This window comes from Meles meles, chromosome 19, assembly GCF_922984935.1.
Source record: "Meles meles chromosome 19, mMelMel3.1 paternal haplotype, whole genome shotgun sequence".
In the NCBI taxonomy this organism is placed as follows: domain Eukaryota; kingdom Metazoa; phylum Chordata; class Mammalia; order Carnivora; family Mustelidae; genus Meles; species Meles meles.
The window spans coordinates 35,535,882-35,549,993 of NC_060084.1; the positions used below are offsets into that span (position 1 = coordinate 35,535,882).

The 14,112-nt window shown below is 33.5% G+C and overlaps 1 protein-coding gene across 1 annotated transcript in view; it reads left to right on the top strand.

Moving 5' to 3' along the window:
* The window catches only part of ITFG1 (integrin alpha FG-GAP repeat containing 1), a 286,746-nt gene extending 275,148 nt beyond the window's left edge, over positions 1–11,598 (top strand). The window contains exons 15-18 of the mRNA XM_045989066.1: positions 3,302–3,426; positions 4,067–4,149; positions 7,550–7,667; positions 10,199–11,598. Coding sequence (XP_045845022.1) covers positions 3,302–3,426; positions 4,067–4,149; positions 7,550–7,667; positions 10,199–10,258 — 386 coding nt within the window. The 3' untranslated portion in view covers positions 10,259–11,598. The remainder of the gene's footprint in view (positions 1–3,301; positions 3,427–4,066; positions 4,150–7,549; positions 7,668–10,198) is intronic.
* The last annotated feature ends 2,514 nt before the right edge of the window (positions 11,599–14,112 follow it).

Genomic DNA, 14,112 nt, shown 5'->3' on the forward strand with positions numbered 1-14,112 from the left:
GGTTATACTGATGCAAGTATGTCCCCTAGGAAGTCAGGGTGAAGACAAAAACTTTAAAAATAAGAAAAGAAAAGAACTTTGTGGCAGGGAATACAAAACCTATAGAATACATCCAGGAAAGTCACTAAACAAATGAACACCACCAACAACAACAAAGAAAACCAACAAATCCTTAAAGGGAGATGGCTGATACTATAGTTGTTATAAGAAGTCCATTTTCAACACAAATTATAAGATATGCAAAGAAACAGAAAAGTATGCCACAAACACATTAAACATTAAACAAACACATTAAAAAAATAATAAAAAACAAACAACAGAAAATGTGCCCAAAGATATTGGACTTCATTGACAAAAACAATAAATCAGCTATTATAAATATGTTCACAGAACTAAAAGAAACCAAAAATGAAGAATTAGGAGCAAGTATGATAACTATGTCTCACTAAATAGAAAATGGAAATAAGGAGATAAAGATCATTTTCAAAAATCAAATAGAAGGGGCACCTGGGTGGCTCAGCAGGTTAAGCCTCTGCCTTCGACTAAGGTCGTGAACTCAGGGTCCTGGGATCGAGCCCCACATCGGGCTCTCTGCTCAGCGGGGAGCCTGCTTCTCCCTCTCTCTCTGCCTGCCTATTTGTAATCTCTCTCTCTGTCAAATAAATAAATTAAATATTTTAAAAAATGAAATGGAAATTCTGGAAGTGGAAATATAATAACTGAAGTGAAAAACTCAGTAGAAGGCTTAATAACAGATTTGAGTTAACAAAAGCATAAGCACACTTGAATACAGACCAAACCTGAATACAAATCTCAGCATATAGAGTATACAGCCTGGGTTTCAGGAAAAAATTCAGAGGGGTGCCTGGATGGCTCAGATGATTGCGTGTCTGACTCTTGGTGTCAGCTCCATATCATGATATCAGGTTGTAAGACTGAGCCCTGCACTGGGCTCTGTACCCAGCAGGGAGTGTTCTTAAGATTCTCTTTTTCCCTCTCTCTCTGACCTACCCTCCCCACTCTATCTCTCTCAAATAATAAATAAATCTTTTCTTTTAGTGATCAGAATTCTTTTTTCTTTTTATTTATTTATTTATTTATTTTTATTGACATATAAAGTGTTATTAGCCCCATAAATAAATCTTTAAATAAAAACAACAACTCAGGGCACCTGGGTGGCTCAGTGGGTTAAGCCATTGCCTTCGGCTCAGGTCATGATCTCAGGGTCCTGGGATCGAGTCCCGCATCGGGCTCTCTGCTCAGCAGGGAGCCTGCTTTCCCCCTCTCTCTCTCTCTGCCTGCCTCTCTGTCTGCTTGTGATCTCTCTCTGTCAAATAAATAAATAAAATCTTTTAAAAAAATAAAAATAAATAAAAATAAAAACAACAACTCAGAGACCTGTAGACCCTCCATCAAGCATACCAACATACGTATAGGGGATTCTTAGAAGAAAAAGAGAAAAAGAGGCAAAATAAATATCTGAAGCAATAATGACTGAAGCCACCCAAATTTGATGAAAAATATTTATCTGCTCATCTAAGAAGCACAACCAATTCCAGGGAGAATAATTTAAAGAGATCCACACATAGTCAAACTGCCAAAAAAACAAACAAACAAAAAGTCTATTGATAGCAGCAAGAGAGATGCTACTTTCCACATCCAACAGAGCCTCAATAAGTCTAATAGCTGACTTCTCACCAAAAAACCATAAAAGCCAGAGAGGGATGACATATTCAAAGTGCTAAAAGAGGAGGTGGAATCTGTCAATCAGGAATTCTATATGTGGTAAACCTATCCTTCAAAAATGAAGAAATTTAGACGTTCCTAAATAAACAAAACAGTTCATCTTTAGTAGACTAACCCTAGAAGAAATGCTGAACTGCAAGGACAACTGGACAGTAATTCAAATCCACACAATTAAGTAAAAAACACTAGCAAGATTATAGATAAACATAAAATATGGTAATGCCTCATTTCCTACATGATTTAAAAGACAACTGTATAAAGTGATCATTATGAACCTGTGTTGATGGGTAGACAATGCATAAAAATATAATTTATATATTTAGAGCACAAAGGAAGGGGGACACCAATAGCTATATTGGAGCAAAGTTGTTATTTGCACTAGGAATTAAGTTCTTTATTTTAGTTAATATGCTAACTATAATCCCCATGGCAACCATGAAGATAATAATTCAAAAAATAGAAAAAAAAATAACTGGGGAATTAAAATGGTACACTAGAAAATATTGAACAAAGAAACAATAGAGGAATAGAATTAAAAAGACCTAAGACCTGTACAAAATCAGTAGTAAATGGGAGACGTAACTCCTACCTTATCAGTAATTACATTAAATGTAATTGGAACAAACACTCCTATCAAAAGGCAGAGATCGGTAGAATGGATAATCGTATATGAAACAATTATGTGCCATCTACAAGAGACACTTTAAGTACAAAGATACAGAAAAGTTGAGGGGCACCTCAACTGACCTTTAACTCGACTAAAAGACTCAAATTATTAAAATCCAAAGTGAGAGAGGATACTACTTACCACCCTTCACAGAAATAAAAAGGTAGCTGCACATATATACAGCCAGTAGCGACTCAATGTCATTAGTCATTAGGGAAATGCAAAAAAAGCCACAATGTGGTATCACTGGATCACTGGTATCACAATGTGGTATCATAGCCACTGGAATGGCTATGATCAAAAAGACAGATAAAGTGTTAGCAAAGATGTGGAACACTTGGAACTTTCATACAATTGGTGGGAATATAGAATGGTGCAAATATTTTAGAAAACATAAGTTGACACAGACATTAGTATGTGAATGCGCACAGCAGCATTATTCATAAAAAGATCACGCATGTATGATTGTATCTCTATGGATCTCAAGAAGAGGCAAATCTATAGAGAAAGTAGATTAGTGGTTACCCATAGCTGAAAGAGTAAGGGTTAGAAATAGGATTAACTGCTAATGGGAATGGGGTTTCTTTGTTGGGTGATGAAAATATTCAAAATTTGTGGTTATGGCTCAACAACTTTTTTAACATACTCAAAACCACCACTTATACATTTTAAATGGGTGATGTTTATGGTGTGTGAATTATATCTCAAAAAGCTGCTTTCTTTGAAAAGTGAACCATTAATGGTAATGAACCAGACATTCCATTTCACATTTTTATCCTTAAAGAATTAAGTTTTGACACCTAAATTGTTAACATTTTATCATTTAACATTTGATGAGAGCAATGTTTACAAAGATCCTTTTTTTTTTTTTTTTTTTTTTAAATTTAGCTGGACAACTCAGCCAATCCGCACATTTAGCCCTCCAACTACCATACAATGTACTTGGTTTAGGTCGAAGTGCAAATTTTCTTGATCATCTGTATGTTGGCATTCCCCGTCCATCTGGAGAGAAGGTGAGTAAAAATTTATTGTGTTTACAATTAATCTGTCTTACTAAATACTATTCAAATATCTAAATTCAACTATTTGAATTCAGTTGAATTTGAATCCAAATAATTAAATCTTTTTTAATCTCTTCAAGGAGAATATAGAAAAAGAGAAATAGGTAGTGACCTATCTAAGCTTATCTTACACAGAACACAGCATAATTTAAAGATACAGTTTACCACCACCTTTCATAAACCTCATGACCTCCTGTCCCTCTTTCCTGCTTTTTCTCTTCATCTTCACTATCTAACATAAAATACATTTTATTGTATTTCTTGTCATACCTCACCTCCACTTGAATTTTAGCTTCAAGTAGTACTTGTACATTAGCACTGTGAACAGTGCCTGCTACACTTTCAATAAATATTTACTAAATTAATGAATCTATGAGACAAATATAATCCTTCCCTGAAAAGATCAAAAAAAATTTTGCCAGCAGGGCCCAGGAGCCCTGTTAGGGGCTTAATATATATATAAATTTAGCTTAATCCATACCTAGGATTTCAATTAACTAAAGAGCACTTAAGCTTTTTTCTATTTATTTAGAATAATAATTCTGTTTTTAAAGTATACTAGATGTTAATTGTTCTTAAATTCTTTTTCCAGTCTATACGAAAACAAGAGTGGACTGCAATCATTCCAAATTCCCAGCTAATTGTCATTCCATATCCTCACAATGTTCCTCGAAGGTAATGTCCTTGCTTGAACTGATCTTGGTAAAAATACTGTCAACTGAGAATCATTGGTACAGTTACATGTTTTTAAAACTCTCTCTGCTCCTGCTGTGTTCCCATGAGTCCCATCACTTTAAATGACTAAACATTCCTACACAAAAGGTCCTTGACTTTTTTTATGAAGAACAAATTAAAGCTTACTAGAAAAACAGCAAGTTAACTAATAGGGATTTATACATATTCTGCTTCAATGAACTGATCTTTAGTTTACTAGCTATAAATTCTAAAATTTCAGAATGCTGAATTTTTTAAGAAGCATTGATCTTTTAAATAAATGCTTGGGAAGTGTATAAGTCCCACAGTGGTTAGGCATAAGTTTTAGAGTCAAACAGACCTTGGCTAGAAACTAAGATCTACTGCTGAGGGTCAGTCTCTGCACCTGTAAAGTGGGAGATAGATAGGTAGGTACCTTAAAAGGATGTAGATGAAATACACTTAAGACAGTGCTCAGCACTGAGTAAGTTTTTACTGAAAAGTGAAAACTTTTTTTTTCCTTATTAGCAGAATATATTCCTTTTATAGGAATAGCGTTTAAATCTAACTCCTTATCTTTGTTCAGTTTTCTTTAATTACTAGAGTGATTCCACTATTTTTAAAAAGTAGGTGATAAAGGTATTGACTAACACTCAAATTTCACTGGGAAGTCTATAAGTTGTTCTTAAGACTAGTCTGATATCAATATGAAAAAATAACCAAAGAGAAAGGGTGTAATGTATCTATGAATATGTAACCAGTGAGGTCCTGCTTTGTGACATTTCTTCTCAAAATGGAGGCTGTATTGTTACTTATTAAATTTTTAGATGAATTGAATACAATGATTTGCTAGAACCAGTTCATACCACCTCATGAGCTGATTGTATACATCTTTTTCCCTCTCTGTTCAGTGAGGTCACACTAAAATCAGCTATGATGGGAGTATTTACAACATGAAAATTGGCAACTGCCAATCAGGTCTTTTTCCCCACCCCAGAGAGCCAGTTTACCAGCATACACCACAGGATATCTCTTATGGTGGATTTAAGGGCTTTAGAACCAAACTGCTTAAGAAAACAATTTATTACAACATTTGCTTGAAATAAGATAACGTCAGTAGAGGGGCACCTGGGTGGCTCAGTCAATGGAGCATATGACTCTTGATTTTGGGGTTGTGGGTTCCGGTCCCATATGGTGTGTAGAGATTATTTAAAAATAAAATATTAAAAAAAAAAAAAGACAGTATCACTAGAAACAATAATAGTCTGAGTTCAGATATTTTTTAATGAATCTGTATTATGTGTTTGTTATTTTTATATACATGAAATTTATAGCAAAACTAGAAAATCTGTATCATGGGTAGGAAAATGTATAAATTATGGTACTTCTGGATGTTGTAATATCATGACATAGAACAATCTCTTAAAATAGAGTGATAAACGAAAGACAATAGGAAAATGCATTTTAGAGTATGTGTAGTAAGAAACCATTTGTGATTTGAAAAAGATATATGTGCATATATATCTATATATGTATAAAACGTCTCTATTGATGTTGATATTGAATTGATAAGAATGACTGTTTCTGAGTAAGAAATTAAGGACTGGCCTTTCATACAATTTTTTTCCTACCAAGATTCCTATTTTCATGGTTTTTTAAAGCCTATTTAAGAAGAACTACCAAAAAATCTCATGAAAGAACTTTTTTTTTTAAGTATGAGGTAAGGTACTGAGAATAGTTAACCTCAACTAACAGTATTTGTTTTCCTAGTTTTCTTACTTTTGAATTTCTAGAAAACTCTATTATAGTTTTCTTTTATAATCTCAACATTTTTCATGTTTCTCTTGCTCTTTCTGAAGAAATGTTCTTTTCAAATTTATGTACATAATAAAAACTGAATTGATTTTAGTTTGAGGTATATTTTGAGATTTATTGACTAGAGGCTAACTTACAGATCAATAAATTTTAATTATCCCAAAATAAGTCAATCGCTACTTGCTATTCATCAGAATGATCTTACTTTTATTAAACTTTTAAAATGAAAATAGGCTGAATGGATTAAAAAACAACACCCATCTATATTCTGCCTACAAGAGACTCACCTCTTGTGATGTAAAGACATGCAGAAACTGAAAGTGAAAAGAAGGGGCAAATGTTTCATGCAAATGGAAACCAAAAGAAGCTGGGTAATTGTACTTACTTAGACTAAAATAGAATTTAAAACAAAGACTGTGATAAAAGACAAAGGAGGGCATTATATAATAATACAGGAGTCAGTCCAACAAGAGGATATAACAATTGTAAATATTTATGCACCCAGCACAGGAGCACCTTAATATATAAAGCAACCATTAACAGACCTAAAGGGAGAAATTGACAGTAATGCAATAATAATAGGTGACCTTAAAATGAAAATATATCTATTACCTATTTTCAGAGAGAACAGAATTCTTCGTATATAACCACCTACAGTGTTGATGATATTAGACCCCAATTTTAAGCTTTTCAAGGTATCCAAGTGCTGTATTTTATGGACTGTTTTAAAAGAAAGAGCTAGTTCTATTTATACTAAAGTCTGTCTATTGCCATTAACACTGAGGTACTAAAAGTGATTTTTTTTTAAAAGATTTTAATTTATTTGACAGAGATCACAAGTAGGCAGAGAGGCAGGCAGGGGTCGGGGGCTGGGGTCAGGCTCCCTGCTGAGCAGAGAGCCCGATGTGGGGCTTGATCCCAGGATCCTGAGATCAGGATCTGAACCAAAGGCAGAGGCTTAACCCACTGAGCCACCCAGGTGTCCCTAAAAGTGATTTTGTAAGAAGTCTCAACATCATTGTAGTAATGTAAACCCTCCAACATGAAACAGAAATGATACAAGTGTTTCTACACAAGCCATCTCACTACACCCACTGAGATATATGGCTGTTTTAGTTGGCCATAGTACCTGCGTAAACAGGGGTCAAAAAATAAGGTGATAGGAGACCTTATCAAAATCATGTAACTGTGTAGCCTTAGAGTCAAGGTTTCAAATTCAGCAAGTAAATTAAGATGTAAAAACAATTTCTAAGATTGTCCTAAGTGTCCTTAATAAGTTTACTTAAGAATAATTCTCATAGGATCAAAGAAAAATAATGAAGCATGTCATCAAAAATTCTATCTAGTTCTCTGAGTAAAATCTGAACTCTGCAGGATCATCAATATTCTTAGCCCTATCTAAATTTAATTGCTGTTGTTTGTTTATAGTGAATGGATAGATGGGAAAATGAATTAATGGAGAATCAACTGATTCATTAATTAATAGCTATTTGCTTTTCAGTCTCAGTAGAATTTTATTATTTTTCAGTTAAAATGTGTAATTTTAATGATTCTTTTTTATCTGCAGCTGGAGTGCCAAACTGTATCTTACACCAAGTAACATTGTTCTACTTACTGCTATAGCTCTCATCGGTGTCTGTGTTTTCATCTTGGCAATAATTGGCATTTTACATTGGCAGGAAAAGGTTTGTTCGTTTAAATTAAACATTAACTTTTGTTCATTTGTATTAGTAATATATTGCTCTTTAAAAACACTATATTTTAAGCTTTCTTCAAATGATTAAGATTTTGTGATTTTTCACATTCTATCCATAATGTCCTCTTATTGATTATAATTTCACCTCTTTAAGTTATTAATGTCTCTTAGCAATTCATACAAATCACAAGAAATTATTTTAAAACTTCAGTGCTGTATAATACTAATAAAATGATCACCCAGAAATTATCGGGTATATTGAAAAACTTAGAAATAATTTCATGAAGGCCTGAAAAATGATAATTTTTTTTTAACAAGCCTGTGTTTATTATCTATGGATAAAACCATGAACACATTTTTCCAGGAATAACATCTATGGCTATATAAAGAATTAGAGCACAGAGAGGTTAAATGATTTTCTCAAGGTTTGGTGGAAGGTAACAACTAAAGTAATAAACATCTTTTCCATCTATAAAGTATGCTTTGTACAAAACTAAACATTTTTTTCTTTAGTATCAACTCTAAATAATAATTAAAAACAACACTCCAAGTGTAGATTTTTTTTATACAGTGTTTATGAGGAAGAAAAAAGAAGCTATCACATAAATTTACTAGCAGTTTAGATATAAATTGAAAAAGCTAATTTCTGTGAAAATGTGAATATGAATTAAGTACATGAATTAATATGAATATATATTAAAGCATATAACTAGCAGTTTCCAACAGTGTTCCCGAAAAAGGGCTGCTTCGTCCCATAGAAGTGTTTTCTTTTGGATTGTCTTTGGATTGTTATGTCCATCATCATAATTTTTTGGTAACTAAATTTACTGTGTATTTTAAATACTGTGTATTTAACTTAGGAAAAAGAGCTCTTAATTGTGATAAATGTTCATAGGTTTGTCTCTTCCTAAAAAATTACTCCTTTATACATCAAAAATGACAACAGAAACTTACAAAGTCAGTTAATTTTAAGATTGCAACTTAAGACATAAAATAAAGGATGATCCTACATACTTTTGTCCAGAAGTGTCAGAACATAGTCTGAAGTACTACATAGCTCTAGACCTATAAAGGAAAGGAAATTAATTTCATTAATTTCTCAGATCATCTGATTATAGTGTAAACATTGTGGACTTAAAATAATAATGATGCAGTGGCTAAAAATCGAAGTTTAAATACAGATACAGATTTGACCATGTATACTCTCCTGTGATACTATGTTTCATCTCCTACCTCTTTGACCACTTCTCTTTCACCTAGCTGGGTGCTCCCTTCTACCATTTCCTAACCACAGTGTCTGCCCTAAGCCGTCTTCTTTCTACACTTTTCCTGCCAGTTTTATCCAAAACCACAGTTTCAAGCTATTACCTCAAATATCCCTAACACTCATCTGTCCCCATTTCCAGCTGTCTCCATGACATCTCTACCTAGATCACTTACAAGCACCTTAAAACAAATATTTTAAAGCTTTCTCTCTCTGCTTTCCTACTTACCTATAAAATTTGGTCAGTTGCCCTCTGATTCTGCTTCCATGACGATCCATGCAGCTGACTCCATTTCTGCATTTCTACTCCCAGGGCTTTAGGTTCAGCTCCTTGTCCTGTCCAGTCCTGCCTTACCTCCCTGAATCCATTCTCTCTCTTTTTGTTCCATTGATCACATTGCTGCCATCTAACTCATCATCAGATTTAGCCTTAGTCATGTCACTCCTCTGCTCAAAAATCCCTGCCTAAAATATGTCAACTCCTTAGCCTAGCCTTCACAGAACTTCCATGTGACTCCACCATATATCTTTCCAACCTTGCTTCTTACCAGCTGCTTTCATGTATTCCCTCCTCCTGCCCAGCTTTCCATGATTGCACTTGTTCTACCCCCACTTGGAAGGAGTGCCTCTCCCCCTCCATTTCCATAAACACCATCTTTTCAAAGCTTTCCCTTTCCTCACTCCAACCTAGAAGTAATGTCTCTCCAAGAATATTAGTGACAGTTTTCACTTTTTTCCCTGAAATACAGTTATTCAATATGTTTTCGTTTTTTAAGTTTTTTGAGAACACGATACAAAACTGAGGATTTTTTTAATCCCTCAAAATACCAAGCACAGTACTTTGCTGGAAGTGGAGGGTCAATGAATGTATGCTAAATCAATAGGTTAAGGCCAAAATAACTAATGTACCTTACCTAGATTCATTTATTAATATTAGTGCTTATAATGGGAAAAATATAGTTCCATCCTTGTAGAATCTAATGTTTACTGCTACTTTCAAATAAATAATAAATGATAACAAGCTAAGTATTTAAGGAACATTTCTTAATGGTTTTTAAAATTAATTAGTGGGTTATTAATTATAAAATAGCTACTGTAAACTATAAAAATTTCATAAGATTATTATATAATAAAATCACATCTTTTATCTACTATTTGCTTAGAGATTTGTTTTTTTAATTACTTTATATTTCAGAAATGAGTGTTTTCTTGACATTTTCCTGTTATTTATAAACTAATCTAAAATTCTTTTTCAGAAAGCAGATGATAGAGAAAAACGACAAGAAGCGCATCGGTTTCATTTTGATGCTATGTGACTTGCCTTTAATATTACATAATGGCACGGCTATTCACTTGATTAATTGAAACACTAAATTTGGCTAATAGAAGAAAATAAGAGATTTTGAGTATTATTTATAAATGATGTATCCTTTGGTAATTATTGAAAAGTATTCAGATAAATATGGCCTGAATGTGTCACAAGGTCTTTTTTTAAAGCACTTTGTATACAATAATTTGGGTTATTTAAATGTGCTGTACATTTTTGTTACTTTGTGGAATGTGTTGCATGTACTCAGGTGTTTCTGTATTTATAATCTTACTAGAATAATGATGGTGGGAAAAGACATGTATAAATAAAAATAAATGAGCAGGGATTTTTGTGTTCCACTTGAATTGGTCTTGCTTCTTTTTCTAACAGTACAAATTACGCCTTTGTGAATGTATCACAGATAACGTTATTTCACCTTAGTCACAGCAGGTGACGACACACGGGCTTGAGCTTAGATACTCTGGCTTTGGAATTGCAGTCCAGCGGGCTTGCCTTAAATTCCTGGTTCCACCACTTCCAAGCTGTTTGAATTTGGTTGTTAACCTCTATGAGCCTAAGTTTTCTTGTTTACAAATGGGGCTAGTAATACTACTCAGCTTGGATTTGTAAACATCAGATGGGATGATGGATGTGGGATGCTTAGCTTAGCGCCTAGCACAGAGTTAGTTAACTGCTTAATAAGTGGTACTTGTCATGATTACTATTATTAGTTGTTGTTTTTTTTTTACAAACTTCTAAAACTAATTATCAAAATATATAGACTCAATAGAATGTAATTTTCAAGCATGAGGATATCATATTCTTTGGGAAACCTAAATTCTTAGTGGTTGGCATCTTATATGACAATTTATTACTTGCTCATATTAACTAAAAATTATAGTACCCTCCAAGAATTAATATGCACTAAAATTTTTCATTTTAACACTGATCGTTATCATGTGACAATGAAGAACATTTGATTTCTTGAAAGGAAACTGCTCTAGATAGCATCTAAGAATGCAAATCTTCAACCACATTTTTATGCTCAAAAGCACAGAGTCTCTAATTTACATTCAGACTTCAGTGCAAATTTTTGTGAACTTCATCTCACCAAAAGGTTACTTTAAGACTTAAATCTAAGACTGGGAAAAGTTTATATATCAATGTTAATTTTCTAATATGCAATGGACATGTGATGGCTATAAAAAACAAAAACTTACCTAATTTTGTTCTTCGTGTTATTTTTTTTCTTTACAGTTCATTGAGAATGGCATGTGTAAATGGTTTACTTTGTGTATCTGAGCATGTTAATATGTCTCCTTAATAAATACTGTGTATTGAAACAAAGTATTTTGGTGAGTTTGTAAATATTTTTTAAGTATAAAGTCTGAATCACTTATCTGCACCATGAGACAAAGGTAAAGTGACTCACCCATTGCCTCCTTGTGAGTTCACGCAAGATAGGAATCCCCTGAGGACAGTATTCCCTTACTTTACAAAACAGTTATCAACAGCAACACTGCCAGGCACACACTGACCTAAAGACTGTTAGGCTGAGTATCTCTCAAATAATACAGCATGAGTTTTAAAACTCACTTGGAGTCAGGGTCTATGAGGAGTATGTTATAAGCCAATAAAATGTTAAAGAGAAAAAAAGAAGAAGAATGAATACTTCACAACTCCTTTAATAAGGTTAATATTTCCCTAATACCAAAACCCAGTACATTACAAGAAAACTACAAACCAATATTCCTCATAACATAGCTGTAAAAATCCTCAACAAAACATTAGCAAATTGTATCCAGAAATATATAAACAGATAATATGTAATGACCAACTGGGTTTCATCCAGAATACAAAACTAATTTCACTATTTGAAGGGGAAAAAGCAGTATAACTCACCATATTAATAAATCAGAAAAACCACCTTTTATCTTCTCAATAGACACAAAGAAAACTTAAGAAATGTAACATCCATTCCTGATTTTTTTTTTTAAAAAGTCTAGACAAACTATGACTAGAATTTCACTAACTGTAAAAGGCATTTTTTTTTAAGAATCTGCAGCTAAGGGGCGCCTGAGTGGCTTAGTGGGTTAAAGCCTCTGAGCTCAGAGCTTTAAAGCTTTAAAGCTCAGAGGTTAAAGCCTCTGCCTTCAGCTCAGGTCATGATCCCAGGGTTCTGGGATCGAGCCCCGCATCAGGCTCTCTGCTCAGCAGGGAGCCTGCTTCCTCCTCTCTCTCTGCCTGCCTCTGTCCCTACTTGTGATCTCTCTCTGTCAAATAAATAAACAAAATCTTAAAAAAAAAAAAAAAGAAGAAGAAGAATCTGCAGCTAACAACATACTTAATGGTGAGAGACTGAATGCTTTCTCCCAATGATTAGGTACAAGACAAGGATGTCCTCTCCCATGGTTACTTTCCCACATAGTACTAGAAATCTTAACTAAAGTAATAATCCAAGGAAAGAAAATAAAAGGCATACAGATTGGAAAAGAAGAAATAAAACTATCCCTATTAGTAGATGACATGAATGTCTAGAAAATTCACAGGAATCTATAGACACACACACACACACACAAAATACATCCTAGAACTAAGTGAATTTAACAAGTTTAGCAGGACACAAGGTCAACACAATCATTTAATATATAAACATAATGAGCAATTGGAAATAGAAAAATTTTAAATACTATTTAAAAGGGATATAATAATGAATTTTTTTAAAGATTTATTTAAGAAAGGGAAAGAGAGAGAGAGAAAGAGCATGCAAGCAAGGGGAGGTGCAGAGGAAGAGAGAGCCCAATGCTAGGTTCGATCCCAGGACCCTGAGATCATGACCAGAGCCAAAATCAAGAGTTGGCCGATTAACTGACTGAGCCTCCCAGGCGTCCCTAAAATTCTAATGTCGAACTATAATGAAGCATGCATGGGATTTGTATGCAGAAAATTACAAACTGCCAATGAAAAATCAAGGAAGACTTGAATGTAAAGACACTGTGTTCATGGATTGGAAGATTCAACCTAGTAAAAATGTCAACATTCCACAAAGGGATCTAAAGATTTAATACCATCCCTATCAAAATCCCAGCAGTACTTTTTGTAGCTATAGACAAGATGATTGTAAAAATTTATATAAAAGAGTGAAGGAGGTAGGACAGCTTAAAATTATTTTGAAAAAGAAGGCGAAGCTGGAGGAATCAAACTGATTTTAAAACTTCCAGTGAGTATAATAAAGTTATAGTAACCAAGATAGCATGGTATTGACAAAAAGATAGACACATAGAGCAATGACAATAGAACAGAATAGAGGATCGAGGAAAAAACCTACACAAATAAAGCTATTTGATCTTTTATACTTTTGTAAAAGTGATTCAGTATAAGGCAGTCTTTTCAAAAGATAAAACAATTGGCCAAATATAGGCAAAGAAAAAAAGGAGCTTAATCTAAATCTCACACCCTCTATGACAAATTAACAAAAATGGATCATAAACTGGGGCACCTGGGTGGCTCATTTGGTTAAGCGTCCAACTCTTGGTTTCAGCTCAGGTCATAATCTCAGGGTCGTGAAAGCACAGAGTCTGTAAGATTCTCTCCCTCTCCCTCTGCCCTTTTCCCCCATGCTCTCTTTCTCTCTCTCAATAAGTAAATTTTTTAAAAAACAGATCATAAATGTAAATGTAAAACATAAAACTATAAGACTTTTAGAAGAAAACATAGAAGAATATCTTCATGAACTTCAGGAATATTGTCATGAGTTAGGCAAAAAGTTCTTAGAAATAACATCAAAAGTATGATCCATAAAAGAAAATATTGATAAATTTGACTTCTAAATTAAAGACATTTTCTTTGCCAAAATGAATA